Consider the following 17783-nt stretch of genomic DNA (forward strand, 5'->3'; position numbering starts at 1 on the left):
TATTTTCTCACAATCTCTGTCTCTAGTCTTCACTTTCTTAAATGTTGGTGCATCTTTAGCCCTTCCTTTCTGTCTCTCCCAGTCTGTCTTTCTGTTTGTCTCCCTTTTCTTCACTAAAATAAAAAAAAATGAAATGAATTTAGTACATGAGTTGAGGTACTTCTTTCTCGCTATATAAGTGACAATGTGCTTACTGAATGCATTTTCTCTGTTAAATAAGTAATTCCTGAATATAACTTTAGTTATCTTTCTTACTTTACAGATTATACTTTTTCTTGTCTCGAGCAGTGACTGCACTCTCCAATACACAATAGGAAAGTGGGTTTGTCGTGGACATCTGTGTCCTTCCTGATGCCTCCTCATATTATTCACCTGCCAGTGTCTTCAGTTAACAGTTTTTAGAAGGTAGGATCATAAAATATGATTCATCTAAAATTACTAATTTAGTGCCATAAAAATATTTATATATTCTTTTTAATTTTTAAAAGTTTAGAGAGAGAAAGACAGAAACATGAACTCATTTTTGTATGTACCCTGTCTGGGATTGAACTGGCAACCTTTTTGGACCAGAAGACGGTCTAACCAACTGAGCTATCCCGACCAGTGGTATAGTATTGTTTAAAGACAAAAAAGTCTATTTAATGTGGTTTATTTCTGCTATTAATTTCTTTTTTGTGTGAAACAGAGTCAGAGAGAAGGAAAGATAAAAGAGACAGACAGGAAGACAGAGAGACGAGAAGCATCAATTCATTGTTGTGGCACCTTAGTTGTTCATTGATTTCTTTCTTATATGTGCCTTGACTGTGGGGCTGTATCAGAGGGAGTGACCCCTTGCTCAATCATGCAACCTTGGTCTAAAGCCATCGACTTTAGACTTCAATCTAGCCACCTTTGTGCACAAGTTAGAAACCATGGTGTCATATCTATGAATCCACATGGAACCCAGCGACCCTGTGCTGAAGCCACTGACCTTGGAGTTTCAAACTTGGGTTCTCTGTGTCCTGGTCCGACACTATCCACTGAGCCATGGCCTGGTCTGGTGTCCTTAGTTCTTCATGTACATTGTTTGCCCAAAGATTCCTCTCGCCTTCTCACTATTAGTTATATACAGTGTGTCCGTAAAGTCATGGTGCACTTTTGACCGGTCACAGGAAAGCAACAAAAGATGATAGAAATGAGAAATCCGCACCAAATAAAAGGAAAACTCTCCCAGTTTTATACCTATTCAGTGCAGTTCGATGTGGGCTCATGCACAGATTTTTTAGGGCTCCTTAGGTTGCTATCCCGTATAGCCTCTACAGACTCGTCACTGACTGATGGCCTACCAGAACCAGTTTGGGGGTTTCTCCACCAAACTGCCGGTTTCCTTCAACTGCTTATCTCACTGAGTAATGTTATTCCTATGTGGTGGTGCTTTGTTATAAATGTGCTGATATTCACATTGCACTTTGGTAACGGATTCGAATTTAGCGAGCCACAGAATACACTGAACTTTCCTCTGTACCGTACACATCTTGACTGGCATGGCCGTGGGCTGTTCTGCTGTATACACGGTGCTACATCATCATCTGTGCATGCGCACATGCTGCCACATCATCCTACAGAAACTGGGAGTGTTTTTCTTTTATTTGGTACAGATTTCACATTTCTATCATCTTTTGTTGCTTTCCTGTGACCGGTCAAAAGTGCACCATGACTTTACAGACACACTGTAGATATGTTTTGGTGTTTTCAAGTGAAAAGCTTTTGTTATAGTTGAGTTCTTTCATTGAGTTGATAATTTAATATATAGGTTAGTCAGTATTGAAGCTGTATTTACACATATTGTATATGTATATATGTCCTGATGACATACCATATATCTAGTACAACATATATGTATATTGTATGTGTCACTATGGTATGTATAAAATATGATATATTGTTGTATCAGAACAGCAAGAAACAGATGTTGATCCACACAAGTAGCCAAATTAAGGAATCTTTATTTTGAAGCCAGCAACCGCACAGAGACCTAAGTCAGTCAAATTACGCAACCCAGAATTCAGTTGGAAGTCACCTTTTATTTTATTATTATTATTTTTTGCATTTTTCTGAAGCTGGAAACAGGGAGAGACAGTCAGACAGACTCCCGCATGCGCCCGACCGGGATCCACCCGGCACGCCCACCATGGGGTGATGCTCTGCCCATCCTGGGCGTCGCCATGTTGCGACCAGAGCCACTCTAGCGCCTGAGGCAGAGGCCACAGAGCCATCCCCAGCACCCGGGCCATCTTTGCTCCAATGGAGCCTTGGCTGCGGGAGGGGAAGAGAGAGACAGAGAGGAAGGCGCGGCGGAGGGGTGGAGAAGCAAATGGGCGCTTCTCCTGTGTGCCCTGGCTGGGAATCGAACCCGGGTCCTCCGCACGCTAGGCTGACGCTCTACCTCTGAGCCAACCAGCCAGGGCCGGAAGTCACCTTTTAAGACAAACTTAAACACTGATTGGGGAATAAGGAATAGGGGAAGCCTAGCAGTAAAACAAAGCCTGGAACAAGGTCATTTGCAATGTTTATCTATAGGATTAATTTAGGGACAAACATTTTGGAAACCCCTGCATTCTCTTGATGGTTGTACGAGCTGTGACCAGGAGTGAAACCCACAGCCCTGGCTTTTCTGCACAGTGCTCTAACACACTTAGTTATCCAGGTAGCTTTGGATGAGGTTTTAAAATTTTTTCCATTGATTCGAGAGAAGCATCTTGTCATTGTTCCACTTAGTCTTTCCGTGTCAGTTGTGCACTCATCATTGCTTGTCCTTCCGATATGGCAAGGTTGTGGGTTTGATCCTTGCTCAGGGCAAATAATGAATGCATAAATGGGTGTAACATCAGATCTGTGGTTCTTTCTCTTCAATCTCTCTCTCTCTCTCTTTCTCTGTCCTTCTCCCCCACATGTATCTATAAAAAATTAGGCTCTGACCTGTGGTGGCGCGGTGGGTAAAGCATCAACCTGGAATGCTGAGGTCGCTGGTTCAAAAGCCTGGGCTTGCCCAGTCAAGGCACATATGGGACATGATGCTCTCTGCCTCACCTCCCTCTTCTCACTCTCTCTCACTCTCTCTGTCTCTATACTCTAAAATGAATAAGTAAATAAATAAATAATTTAAAATATTAAAAAAAAAAAATCAGGCTTTGGCAGATTAGCTAAATAGGTTAAGAGTTTTGTTACGAAATGACTGAATTACAGAATCAGTCCTCTGCCAGGTTACACACAGAAAGCCAACAGTGAGTTCATGACTGAATAAAAAACATGTCAAATCTCCTCTCCCCCTTCTTTTTCTCTCCCTTTCTCTAAAGAAGAAAGCCCTGGCCAGAGAGCTTGATTTGTTAGAGCATCATCCTGGAGCGCAAAGATTGCCGGTTTGATTCCCCAGTCAGGGAACATCCAGGAGCTGCTCTATGTTCTTCTCTCTCCCCTCCTGGCTTTCTCAAAAATATAATAAAAATAAAAGAAAACTGATGATGTGTCTAGTGCATTATCTTTTCCCTGAAATGGATGCAGTCACAGAATGTTCAAAATCGTTTAAGGAGGAATCCGAGCACATGTGGTTTAAGGAAAACAGTGCCCCGATCCCCTCCTTCCATGTGGTCAGCTTTGTATGAATGATTTTCCTGAGACTCCCCGGCCCCTGAGGATGGTGCAGGGCTGGCTGTCATAGCCCGGGGCTCCTTTGACAGTCACCCCACTTAAACTCCACAGGATAAGGGGGTCCTCCACCACAGTTGCAAGCTGAGGCTTTATTGGCCAGAAGGATAAACTTTGGGGACACGATGCAAAGGGACACTAGCGATACTGTGGTCACTGTGTGAGGGTGAGTGCATCTGAGCCCAGAGGAAATGTACCAGTCACTGAATTTTCTCCTCAATCCACAGGTCCTGACTTCTCGGTGCTGTAGAATCACGAGGAGCAGGAAGACGTTGTAGAATTGGGTGTCAGCATCTCTGGTAACACACCTGAGTGAAGACAGGTTTCTGAGCTGAAATTTAGAGCAGATTCACAACACGCGTCATACACCCTCTCTATTTCCAGCTTTTTTTCCAACAATAGAAGAAAATGATTCTGTCTCAGGTGACTTTGGCTTTTTTTTTTTTTTTTTTGAGAAAGAGTGGGGGGGGGGCAAGATAGACAGGAAGGGAGAGAGATGAGAATCATCCACTTGTAGTTGAGACACTTTAGTTGTTCATTGATAACTTCTCATAATTACTTTGTCTATGAGTAGGGCTTAAAGCAAGTCAATTACCTTCTGTTCAAGTCAGCAATCTGAAGCTTAAGTCAGGGACTTTGTACTTTACACCAGCGACCTTTAGGCTCAAACCAGCAGCCATGGGGTCATTTCGATGATCGTACTCAACACGCCAGCAACACCACAGCAAAGCTGGCGAACGATGGTGCTCAAACTGGAGACCTGAGAGTTTCAAAACTGTATCCTCAGGTCTCAGGTTGATGTTCTATCTACTTTGTCACTGTCTGGGTAGGCATTTGTGTTTATTTTAAATTTTCTTCTTCATTATGGATTTGTAGAACAATATGAAAAACTACCTTAGTTAATCTGAGAAATACTGAACTATATCAGTACAATTTCTCTCTCACATTGCACAGTCTTGTGATCAGATGAATGTATAGATGACTAAATGCACAATTGCAGATCACACAGTGGGGCAAAGTATGTTTTCAGTTATGTGTAAAACAGAGTTTATTCTTGTATGATTGTTTCTGATTGTATTTTTAGTACACACAAATGTAAACCTACTTTTGCCCCAACTTATATTTTACTAGGCATGTGATTATTCAGTTTTATAATAAAATAGAACTTCTTTTGCTCTATACATGTATTAGATAAAGTGAAATGGGAGAAAAACTAACATTTCTTTTGCATCATCAAAAGCACATCACACCACTAAACAGCATACTACTCTTACAGGGATGCCTGACATTTCAGGATGTGGCCGTGAACTTCACCCGGGAGGAGTGGCGGCTCCTGGACCCCGATCAGAAGGACCTGTTCCGGGACGTGATGTTGGAGAACTACAGCCACCTGGTGTCATTGGGTGAGGACAGCTCCCCTGTGTCACTTAGAAGGTGCTCTGTCAGTGGCTTTTTCCCCCTAAGTTGCCTAGCTGTTCTGAATAACTACAGTTCTCTGAGAAGAACCTCAGATCCTCCCATTACCTCAGACAAGAGGGTATAACATTCTGCCTCCTAAGACAAAAGGCTTTGTGTCACAGATGTGAAGCATGTTCGGTTCTTAAAAGGTAACCTCCTTCCTCTTGACAGACCCCAGCCCAATTCAGTAAGTTTAAGTCTTGTGTCATTTTTCCCTCTGAGCAGGGTATCAATCCAGCAAACCAGATGCGCTTTCCAAGTTGGAGCGAGGGGAAGAACCGTGGACAGTAGGAGATGAACCGCACCATCTGCTCTGTCCAGGTGAGTGGGTGACAACTAGCCAGTAAGTCGGGGGGCTGAATGGCAGGAAGTCATATTCTAGTCAGAGAACACATCAGACCTGTAACATTGGATAAGGAAACCAAACCACCCCTTTACGTATGAGAACCCTTTTTATTTCTAGAAATTTAGAGGGAAACATACCCCTTTTTTCTCATTGAGTAATGACACCTATTGGTTTCATCTACATCATAGTTTTGTTTGTGTGCTTTTATTCTAGCATTCTCAGATTTTACTCTCTGTCTTGGCCACAGAGTCTCAGCCTGTGTTACCCCCTCCGTTTCTGAGAAATTCCATTTTCTAGGCCTCTTTGGAAAGATAGAATTATGAATTCATCAGTTTTCTAACTACTCAGCCTTTGTGCCCTGTTTGGAAATAGTGATTTTCTACCATAAAATCCATCCACACGATGGATGCTGTGATGCCACGAGAGTCTGGTTTTCATTGTGCATTTATGTCATTCTTCGCCTCCCTTCTCTCCAGCTTTTTTCATACTCAGTTCTCATCACTGTTAAGTTTTTCCTCAGTTCCCCTCGTTGAACCTGTATCGGTACTTTGAAATGGACTCCCAGACTGACGTCTCCCCCAGTGTTGTCTAATGTGCGCTTCCTTCCTGTGTATCCTACTCGTTATGACAGCTGACCTCTGACTTCCTATTCTGTGTGAGAGCAAGATTCACCTTCTTTCCATCCTTTCTAAAATTTAGAATTGTGCACTAGACATTTTAAATTACATCTGTCCTAGCATCACCAATGATGTTTGCTACTTTCTGAGCTGTCTTTTTGTTTTGTTTTACTCATTTATTTTTTTCTATGTAGCTCTCTTTTAAAGGCATGTATGGCTTCATTTAATGAACAGGAATAGACCTTGTTACCATGCAGCACGAGTTCCAGCTCAAACTAGTTGTCAACTTACGAGTGCTTCACGTGCGATCCTTCCCAGTTTTCCTACATCAGATTTTCTTTCTTGATTGATGTTATCGCTGCCTTTCTTTTTCTAAAGCTTCTGATTTTACACCATATACCTAGTAGTTTTATTTAGATTTAATTCACATACCAATCAGTTTAGCCACTTAAATAAATAGCTAATATGTTTTAAGGTTATTCCTTTAGTTGTACAACCATCAGTGTAATAGTCAATTTTGGAACATTTTATGTGTACACATTTTCATGATGTTTTTTATACTCATAGCTTTGTAGCAGCTTTCAAAATTGTAAAGCGTGAATACTCTGAGCGTGTTCTTCTCTTTCAAGATTATTTTAAGGTCCTGGCCAGTTTTCTTAGTGGTAGAGTGTGGCACCAGTGTGTGGAAGTCCCAGGTTTCATTCTCGATCGGGGCACACAGGAGAAGTGCCCATCTGCTTCTCCAACCTTCCTTCTCTCCTTCTTCTCTATCTCCCTTTTCCCCTCCCGCAGCCAAAGCTCCATTGCAGCATGTGGGTGCAGGTGCTGAGGACGGCTTCATGGTCACTGCATCAGGCACTAGAATGGCTCCAGTTGCAATGGTGCAACGCCCCAGATGGGCAGAGCATTGCCCTTGGTGGGCTTTCCAGGTGGATCTTGGTTGCGCACATGCGGGAGTCTGTCTCTCTGCCTCCCCGATTCTTCAGAAAAGTACAAAAGAAAATAATACAGATCATTTTGACATCCAGATTTTTCCATTTCTATTTGAATTTTAATATCAGCCTGTCAATTTCTGCAAAACCAACCAGCTAGTGTTTCAACAGTGATTACATTGAGTCTGTCTCATTGGTTAGTACTTTTGTCTACAACATACTCTTCATACTAATCCAGGATTATTAAGTGTTCTTTTGTTTTAATTAGGTTTTTGATTTCTTTCAAGAATGTTTTCTAAGATTTAGAACAAAACGTTTCAGCCTTTATTTATTTATTTGTGTGTGTGTCTGTGTGTGGCAGAGAGTCAGAGAGGGACAGGTAAGAACAGACACGCTGGAAGGGATAGAGATAAGAAGTATCAGTTCTTCATTGCAGCTCCCTAGTTATTCATTGATTGCTTTCTTATATGTATGTACCTTCGCTTGGAGGCTACAGCAGAGTGAGTGACTCCTTGCTAAAGCCAGTTGACCTTGGACTTTAAGACAGCAACCATGTGTTCAAAGTAGCAACCCTGGTGTCATGTGTATGATTTTATGCTCAATCCAGTGACCTCACCCTCAACTGGTGAGCCTGCACTGAATTGGGCAACATCGGGGTTTAGAACATAGGTCCTCCACATCCCAGTCTCATGCTCTATTTTCTGCAGCACGGCCTTGTCAGGCTAGCCTTTGTTAAATTAAACCTATGTGTGATTTTCTTTATTATTCAGAAAATGGAATTGTTTTCTTGATTGCATTTATTATTTATTGTTAGAACATTAAAATATTACCTTCCCATCAAATTTTGATGACACGAAGTGCCAGATAATGAGTCCCAAGTTTCCTGTCATATGAAATTGCAGCTGCTCCCGCACTGACCTTCATGATATGCTCTCATCTAGATGAGAAAGTTTGTCCTCTTCTGAAAGACTCTTTAAAATATTCCATAACCCTGATTTCCGCCAGCATGCTGTGATTATTCTAGTCTTTAAAACTTGCATTTTGCCTGACCAGGCAGTTGCACAGTGGATAGAGTATCGGACTGAGACTCGAAGCACCCAGGTTTGAGACCTTGAGGTCACCAGCTTGAGCACGGGCTCATCTGGTTTAAGCAAAGCTCACCAGCTTGTAACGCGGGTGGGTTCCGATGCCATGAGCAAGGGGTCACTTGGTCTGCTGTAGCCCCCGGTCAAGGCACATATGAGAAAGCAATCAATGAACAACTAAGGTGCCGCAATGAAGAATTGATGTTTCTCATCTCTCTCCCTTCCTGTCTGTCTGTCCCCAATTATTCCTTTCTCTGACTCTGTGTCTCTGTCAGAAAATAAACAAAACAAAAACAACTTGCATTTTGAGCCTGGCCTGTGGTGTCCCACTGGAGAAAGCGCCCACTGGGAACACTAAGAATGCTGGCTGGTAAACCACGGGGTTGACTGTTCAAGGCACATGTGCAAGTTGAAGCTTCCTGCTCCTCCACCTTATCTGTCTCTTCCTCTTCTTTCTAAAATGCATAAAGTCTAAAAATATCAACTTGCGTTCTGAGCCTGACCTGTGGCAGTTCAGTGGATAGGGCAGTGATGGAGAATGCAGAGGTTGCCAGTTCGAAGCCCTGAGCTTGCAGGGTCAAGGGACATGCGGCAAGCAATGAACAACTAAAATGAAGCAACTATTAGTTGATACTTTTTGCTGCACACTAGCTCTCATCTCTCTATGCACTATCAATAAATAAAATCTTTTATATTTAATTTAATGAGAGAAGGGGAAGCAGAGACAGACTCCAACATATGCCCCAAATGGGGATCCACCCAGGAAGCTCACTAGTTGCAAAGCTCTGCCCACCTGGGGCCCTTGCTCTGTTGCAATCAGAGCCATTTTTTAGTGCCTGAGTTGAAGGCCATGGAGCCATCGTCACCGCCCCGAGCCAGCTTGCTACAATCGAGCCAGGGCTACAGGAGGGGGATTAGAGAGAGTTAAGTGACAGGTTCAGGTAGATGGATGGAGAAGCAGATGGGCACTTCTCCTGTGTTCCCTAACCAGGAATGAAACGGAAGACATCCACATGACAGGCTGACGCTGTGACACAGTCAACCAGCCAGTGTTTATTATTTTACTATAATTATATCTTTTCCCATGTTAGCAGTTGTAAACCTAATTTTTCCCCCACCCGTATTTTCTGATAACCTCCACTGTTTTGGTTTCCATCGTATCTTTTACTATCTTTCACAGACTGATTGCCTTTACTTCTTTGCTTCAGGTTTCTTCCACTGGGTAGGTTTCTTACTAAACTGGGTGTCCTAAAAACTAATTCTGTTCTGGTACTATCTACTTAGAACTAGTGTCAGAACCTACCAGTTAAGAGTTCATTTCCACAAGGTTTTCTTCACATGTGATGTTGATTTGTGTGTCCGGATTATAATCTGTGCTTCTGACCAGTTGGATAAGTTGGAGGTTCTCATGAACCCTTCCTTGAATTCAGTTAATTTCCTAGAGCTGGTTACAGAAGTCAGGGAAATACTAATGATTACTCATTTCTTTTAATGGAGACAGATGAATAAGTATAAGGTCTACTGGAAAGTTTTGTCCATTTTTGGAATAAAACAAAATACAAATTTTTCTTACCGTCAATAAACTTTGTTAAATAATATAATTGCCATTACTATTAATGATTTCTTGCCAGCATGAGGGCAATTTGTATATCCCATTTTTGAAAAATGTTTTATCTTTTGATGGGAAAAATGGAACCAGTGCTTGTTTAATATCTTCTTCATTTTTGAATTTTTTGCCCTTCAAAAATTTTGTAAGGAGAAAAACAAGTGATAGTTGGAGGTTGCTAAGTCCGGGGAATATGGTGGATACGACAGACATGCTTCTGTAGCATTTCTTCCTTGTTGAAATTCGTAAAAATTACAGTGGCGTAAATGAACTTTATCAGTAGCCATGAACACAATATCGCTTCACACATAAGACTAACGTGAATCAACTTTGTTTTAGTTAATTTGGTATGTCAGTATGTATACATTAAGTGATAACAATAGAGAGGCACACATGCGCCAAATAAACATGTGCTTACGTGTCGAAACTTGTTGTGATAGAAACGGACAGAACTTTCCGGTAGACCTTATACATAAGACGAGGTCTGAAGTATTCCTCAATACAGGCCTTTCTCTGCCCATGGAACTTTCTCTGCCCAAATGAACCATGTACCAGGCACAGGGATATGTTAACCCATCCAAAAGCTGATCAGATATGAATAATGAGTTTCATAAGAGTTTGTAGCTCTAGGCCATGTTTTCTTTCCTAGAGGACAGTTGTTGGGGCTGAAGGTAAACCTCCACTCTTTGGTCCTTCTGGTAACTAGGTGCATCCTGAGGCCATGTAGGAACCCTGTGCTTAGTCTGCTCAGTAGCATACATTCATCCTTTTTTGAAATATTTTTTTATGCAGAATAAAAGACATTCTTCCCACTTCTGAAATTACGAAGGTTTTACAAATTGAAGTGTCAGGAACAAAATTCACCTTGTCTTCACTAAGTCCAGTACAAAGACCAGTGTCCCAACATTCCTTGTCCTGCAGTCTCATTAGTTCTTGTCAGACTAGCATACTCTGTATTCTGGTTGCATCCAGGTTTGTTCTGTATTTAGTCTTGGAATCCACATGGCTGCTAGTAGTTGGTCTGCCTCTGTGATTTTTTTTTTTTTTTTTGTATTTTTCCGAAGCTGGAAACGGGGAGAGACAGACAGACTCCCACATGCGCCCGACCAGGATCCACCCAGCACGCCCACCAGGGGGCGACGCTCTGCCCACCAGGGGGCGATGCTCTGCCCCTCCGGGACGTCGCTCTGTTGCGACCTGAGCCATTCTAGCGCGTGGGGCAGAGGCCAAGGAGCCATCCCCAGTGCCCGGGCCATCTTTGCTCCAATGGAGCCTCGCTGCGGGAGGGGAAGAGAGAGACAGAGAGGAAGGAGAGGGGGAGGGGTGGAGAAGCAGATGGGCGCTTCTCCTGTGTGCCCTGGCCGGGAATCGAACCCGGGACTTCTGCACGCCAGACCGATGCTCTACCACTGAGCCAACCGGCCAGGGCCTGCCTCTGTGATTTTTTATGATCCCATGGCTGGTTGTAGAATTTGTGAATGAATGAGGTGGCCACATTTTCCCAGAAAGAGCATAGCCATGGGAAGGCATTTCTTTTCCCAAGTACCATCCTGAGGATATGTTAAAATCCTATAATAAGTCCCTTCACTAGCATAATCTCAGCAGTTATTGAAAGGAATTGTTTTGGCCCTGGCTGGTGACTCAGTGGATAGAGTGTCAGCCCACCATATGCATGCCTCAGATTCGATTCCTGGTCAGAACACACTGGAAAAGTAACCATCTGCTTCTCTTCCATCATGGCACCAGGAGTTCAGGATGCCTGGGTTTGTCAGTGTGCACTTCCCTCAGGCACTGAAAATAGCTCATTACTTTAGCATTGGATTCACATGGGGTTGTCATATAGATCCAGGTCAGAGCACATGCGGGAGTATGCCTCATCATTTCCTCATGTTTTACATTAAAAGAAATAACAGAAAAAAATGAAAATGGAACAATTTTTTTAAACAAAATATGCTTCTATCCTGTAGGAATCTTCAAGAGGTTTACAGGCTTTCTGACTAGAATCTGAATGAATCTAAGTATATTTCTTTTTATTTTTTACAACCCGTGGGGTATCACTAAAGACTTACTTTACAGAAAGTTGTTTTGTAACAAATTTGGGCCCTGGCCGGTTGGCTCAGCGGTAGAGCGTCGGCCTGGCGTGCGGGGGACCCGGGTTCCATTCCCGGCCAGGGCACATAGGAGAAACGCCCATCTGCTTCTCCACCCCCCCCTCCTTCCTCTCTGTCTCTCTCTTCCCCTCCCGCAGCCAAGGCTCCATTGGAGCAAAGATGGCCCGGGCGCTGGGGATGGCTTCTTGGCCTCTGCCCCAGGCGCTAGAGTGGCTCTGGTCGCGGCAGAGTGATGCCCCGGAGGGGCAGAGCATCGCCTCCTGGTGGGCAGAGCGTCGCCCCCTGGTGGGCGTGCCGGGTGGATCCTGGTCAGGCGCATGCAGGAGTCTGTCTGACTGTCTCTCCCTGTTTCCAGCTTCAGAAAAATACAAAAAAAAACAAACAAAAAAAAAACAAAACAAAAAAACTAATTTGAATTTCAAACTAAGATTATGAAAGATTATAGGATGATTTACTGTTCTCTTCTTTCCTAGAAATCCAGAAAGTTAATGTGCCTTTGCAGAGTCCCTTCCGAAGTCCAGGCATTACGAAGAGTGGAGAAGAATGTTGTGAAAATGATATGTTTGCAAATATTGTTAATCAAAGGGAAAGCCAGTCCCTATTGAGGCAACACTGTGATATGTTGGAGATGTGCGGAACACCTTTAAAATCAAAATTAAGTTTTGAGAACCAAACTAGAAGTTTTAATTTAAAGAACTCTGTTCCCTTGAATGAAGATGGGACATTCATTCCACATCATGACCATGAACTATTCTACACTGAAATTAGGTTGCATCCCAGTACCAAGTCCATCGAAAATAAGTCCAAGGTCATTCAGCAACACGGAATTGACAATGGAGAGGAAGCCCTCACATGCACTGAATTTGGGATAACTTTTGTCAAGATTACTCAGCTCACTGATGATCAGAGAGTTCTTAGTGGAGAGAAACCTTATGGATGCCGTCAGTGTGGGAAAGCCTTCCCCAGAAAATTCAGTCAGAAAATTCATACAGGACTGAATCAGACTGAATACAATATATATAATAAAACCTTTAATAAATCACAGTTGAATATACATCAGAAAACTAGTGTGGGAAAGAAACCTTACACATGTAGTGAATGTGGTAAAGGTTACATTTACAGGTATCTGCTCGGGAATCATCAGCGAACTCACACAGGAGAGAAGCCGTATGTATGCAGTGAATGTGGGAAAGGCTTTCCAGAGAAGAAGAATCTGATTGTACATGAAAGAACTCATACGGGAGAGAAGCCGTATGTATGCAGTGAGTGCGGGAAAGGCTTTGGAGTGAAGAGCCGACTGATTATACATCAAAGAACTCATACAGGAGAGAAGCCATTTGTATGCAGTGAGTGTGGAAAAGGCTTTACAGTTAGTTGCAATCTGATTGTACATCAAAAGACTCATACTGGAGAGATGCCGTATGTATGCAGTGAGTGTGGGAAAGGCTTTCCAGTGAAGAAACGACTGAGTATACATCAAAGGACTCATACAGGAGAAAAGCCGTATGTATGCAGTGAGTGTGGGAAAGGCTTTTCAGGGAAGCGTCCACTAATTGCACATCAAAGCAGTCATACTGGAGAAAAACCATATGTATGCACTGATTGTGGGAAAAGCTTTCCAGTGAAGAGTCTACTGAGTACACATCAAAGAACTCATACTGGAGTGAAGCCGTATGTATGCAGTGAGTGCGGGAAAGGCTTTCCAGTGAAGAGTCAACTGATTAGACATCAAAGAACTCACACAGGAGAGAAGCCATATGTATGCAGTGAGTGTGGGAAAGGCTTTCCAGTGAAGAGTCAACTGAGTACACATCAAAGAGCTCATACAGGAGAGATGCCATATGTATGCAGTGAGTGCGGGAAAGGCTTTGGAGTGAAGAGCCGACTGATTATACATCAAAGAACTCATACAGGAGAGAAGCCATATGTATGCAGTGAGTGTGGAAAAGGCTTTACAGCTAGTTGCAATCTGATTGTACATCAAAAGACTCATACTGGAGAGATGCCGTATGTATGCAGTGAGTGTGGGAAAGGCTTTCCAGTGAAGAAACGACTGAGTATACATCAAAGGACTCATACAGGAGAGAGGCCTTATGTATGCAGTGATTGTGGGAAAGGCTTTTCAGGGAAGCGTCCACTAATTGCACATCAAAGCAGTCATACTGGAGAAAAGCCATATGTATGCAGTGATTGTGGGAAAGGCTTTCCAGTGAAGAGTCAACTGAGTACACATCAAAGAATTCATACTGGAGTGAAGCCGTATGTATGCAGTGAGTGTGGGAAATGCTTTGCAGTGAATAGGCAACTGATTAGACATCAAAGGACTCATTGTAGAGAAGCCGTGTGTATGCAGTGAATATGGGAATATTTTTCACAGGAAGAGTGATCTAACTGTACATAAGCATGCTCATTTGTTAGTGACCCAATGAATATTCAATGAGTGTGGAAAGGCTTCCCCATGAAGAATATTTTCAGTGTATGCAACCATAGAAATTATACAAATGCAGTGATTATTGTAAAACTCCCTTTTTAAAGGAATTTATTAGTTTAAAAGATAAGATCGGTGCAGGAGCAGAGCTGAAAGCATCAATTTCCACAAGTTGCTTCCCATATGTGCCTTGATCAGGCAGGCCCAGGATTTCAAACAAGGGACCTCAACATTCCAGATTTACTGCTTGCACAGTGCACCAATGCAAGTCAGGGATTTTGGTGAAGGCTTTAAGAAGATATGCATGATGGCCTGATCAGGTGCAGGTGCTTTGGATAGAGTTTGAGCTGGGATGCTGAGGATTTAGGTTTGAAACTCCTAGGTCACCAGCTTGAGTGCAGGCTCACCAGCTTAAGCAGAAGTTTGCTAGCTTGAGTGTAGGATAATACAATTAACCTCATGGTTGCTGGCTTGAAGCCCAAGGCTGGCTGAGTGTTAGATCATAATCATGACTTCAAGGTCACTGGTTTAAACCCAGGGTTGCTGCCTTGAGCCAGGAGTCATTAGCTCAGCTGGAGCCCTCTAGTTAAGGTATATATGAGAAAGCAATTTACAAACAACTGAAGTGTCAGAACAATGAGTTGATGCTTCTCATTTCTCTCCCTTTTTCTCTGTAGCTGTATGTCTGTTTCTATTTTTTTTTTTTAAAAAGGGAAGATATGCCTCATGGAACATCAGTGATTTGTCAGAAAAGATTTCATTTACATATACTGAATGGACATTAAATTCTTATTGAAGCCCTGGCCGGTTGGCTCAGCGGTAGAGCGTCGGCCTGGCGTGTGGGGGACCCAGGTTTGATTCCCGGCCAGGGCACATAGGAGAAGCGCCCATTTGCTTCTCCACCCCCCCCCTCCTTCCTCTCTGTCTCTCTCTTCCCCTCCCGCAGCCAAGGCTCCATTGGAGCAAAGATGTCCCGGGCGCTGGGGATGGCTCCTTGGCCTCTGCCCCAGGCGCTAGAGTGGCTCTGGTCGCGGCAGAGCTATGCCCTGGAGGGGCAGAGCATCGCCCCTGGTGGGCGTGCCGGGTGGATCCCGGTTGGGCGCATGCGGGAGTCTTTCTGACTGTCTCTCCCCGTTTCCAGCTTCAGAAAAAAAAAAAAAATTCTTATTGAGTAAAATTTTTCTCATTATCCATTAGAGAATTCACACAGGAGAGTAATCCTATAAATGTCATGAATGTGGGAAACTATCAGTGCAAAGCCAAGACTCAGTGTTCATCAGAAAACATACAAGAGAGGCTCTGTGGGTGTAGCAATTGTGGGAAAGCTTTTCTCACTTGTTTATTTTTGTTAAACATAAGAGAGTTCACAGGACACTGCTTTGTGGATGCCTGTTGCCAGTTGTATGTCCTCCATATACTTCTATGCAATGAAGAATAACTGTAAAAACAATAAAAAAAATAACTTATAGCAACAAACATGGTTCTATCTGTCCTGATCAGTTACCTCACATAACAATTTACAAGACATTCTGATGCAATCAGCCTTGATAATATTTTAGAAAATTGTATCTGTAAAATGTGTATACTGAGAAATTCTATGAATGTGACAGACTAGGAAACCATGCAGTTGAACGTAGACTGTCTTATGAGATCATCAGAAATCATGAATGGATGTTTCTAATTGTGGAAATGAAGGGTCAGAAAGTAAGACCTCAAGAAATGTCAGTTTACACTAGTGAAATACTTCCATGTGGGACTGAATATGGTGAGGTTTAGCACTACCTCATGTTCCTCATCACTTAACATGAAATCCATGCAGATATAATTCATGAAGACATCGAATTTGGTGGTTTTAGCAAAACCTCAGATAACTTGGAGTAGAGAAGAATTCTTCAATGAAAAAGCATTCTGCCACGAATCTAAACAGATAGTAGTACACCTTCCAAGCAATTTGGGACAGGACACCTTCAGCCATATTTCTTTCCAAAAAATCTTTATGTGTTTATTTGAGCTAAACTGATTATATATGCTGCAAAGCATGATCCCAGATGCTCCAGCATCAACATTGTCTCTGTTTGCCGTGTAACTGAAATAATAATAGTAAATGTAGTTACTCTCAACTTGAGTTAAACAATGTATAACAAGAGTGTTCTGTGCCTGTTTCAATATATAAATATTTGTCTTTTTCTTAATTTAAAGTTTGTTATTTTAGAATTCTTGAATTACTTTAAATTTAGTGTTCATTTTGATAAAAACATTTCGATGTGTTGACCTTTATAAGTGGCATTGATTATTGTATAAAATCAACAACTTTGGCCTGACCTCTGGCGCAGTGGGTCAAGGATGGACCTGGAATGCTGAGGTCTGAATCCCCGGGATTGTCTTGTCAGGGCACATACGAGAAGCAGCAACTATGAGGTGTTGCTTTTTTTTTGGTTTCTTTGTGTTTATTTTTGTGAAGTGGGAAGCACAGAGGCAGAGCGACAAACTTGCATTCACCCTACTGGAATCCACCCAGCATTCCCACCAGGGGGCAATGTTCTGCCTATCTGAGGAGAAGCCTCATTCCAACCAGCCATTCGAGGGTCTGAGGCGGAGGCTGTGGAGCCATCCTCAGTGCCCTGGCCAACTTTGCTGCAATGGAGCCTTGGTTGCGGGAGGGGAAAAGAGATGGAGAAAGGAGAGGGGGAAAGGTGGAGAAGCAGATGGGCTTCTGCTGTGTGCCCTGGCCGGGAATTGAACCCAGGATTTCCACATGCCGGGCCAATGCTCTACAGCTAAGCTAGTTGGGCAGGGTGAATTGACGCTTCTTAGTCCTTCTCCGTACACTGTGTTCTGTGTTTCTTCTTTCTAAGATCAAGAATACCTTTAACGCCTGACCTGTGGTGGCACAGTGTATAAAGCGTCGACCTGGAAATGCTGAGGTCGCTTGTTCGAAACCCTGGGCTTGCCTGGTCAAGGCACATATGGGAGTTGATGCTTCCAGCTCCTCTCCCCTGTCTCTCCCTCTCTCTCTCCTCTCTAAAATGAATAAATAAAATAAAATAAAAAATTTTTTTAAAAAAAGGAAAAAAAAAAAGAATAAGGAATATTTCTAGGCCCTGGCCGGTTGGCTCAGTGGTAGAGTGTTGGCCTGGCGTGCAGGAGTCCTGGGACGATTCCCGGCCAGGACACACAGGAGAAGTGCCCATCTGCTTCACTCCTCCCCCTCTCCTTCCTCTCTGTCTCTCTCTTCCCCTCCCGCAGCCAAGGCTCCATTGGAGCAAAGTTGGCCCGGGTGCTGCGGATGGCTCCATGGCCTCTGCCTCAGGCGCTAGAATAGCTCTGGTTGAGACAGAGCATCGCCCCCTGGTGGGCATGCAGGGTGGATCCCGGTTGGGCGCATGTGGGAGTCTGTAGTCTGTCTGACTGCCTCCCTGTTTCCAACTTCAGAAAAATGCAAAAAAAAAAATAAATAATTTCTAAGTAATTTTTAGTTTGGTTATTTCTATTTTTTTAAGCGAGAGAAGGGGAAAT

General features: G+C 43.1%; 1 protein-coding gene across 7 annotated transcripts in view; it reads left to right on the forward strand.

The window, feature by feature from the left end:
* LOC136399222 (zinc finger protein 615-like) overlaps window positions 1–16459 on the forward strand; it is a 265085-nt gene extending 248626 nt beyond the window's left edge. For 3 of the 7 annotated variants that reach the window (XM_066374209.1, XM_066374208.1, XM_066374206.1), the window contains 5 exons: window positions 263–405; window positions 3912–4107; window positions 4961–5087; window positions 5368–5463; window positions 12313–16459. In XM_066374209.1, the coding sequence (XP_066230306.1) occupies window positions 4093–4107; window positions 4961–5087; window positions 5368–5463; window positions 12313–14195 (2121 nt within the window). In that variant the 5' untranslated portion in view covers window positions 263–405; window positions 3912–4092 and the 3' untranslated portion in view covers window positions 14196–16459. The remainder of the gene's footprint in view (window positions 1–262; window positions 406–3911; window positions 4108–4960; window positions 5088–5367; window positions 5464–12312) is intronic. The other 4 variants (XM_066374207.1, XM_066374205.1, XM_066374204.1 and 1 more) reach the window with 4 other exon arrangements.
* The last annotated feature ends 1324 nt before the right edge of the window (window positions 16460–17783 follow it).

The sequence above is a fragment of the Saccopteryx leptura genome, chromosome 3, assembly GCF_036850995.1.
Source record: "Saccopteryx leptura isolate mSacLep1 chromosome 3, mSacLep1_pri_phased_curated, whole genome shotgun sequence".
In the NCBI taxonomy this organism is placed as follows: Eukaryota; Metazoa; Chordata; class Mammalia; order Chiroptera; family Emballonuridae; genus Saccopteryx; species Saccopteryx leptura.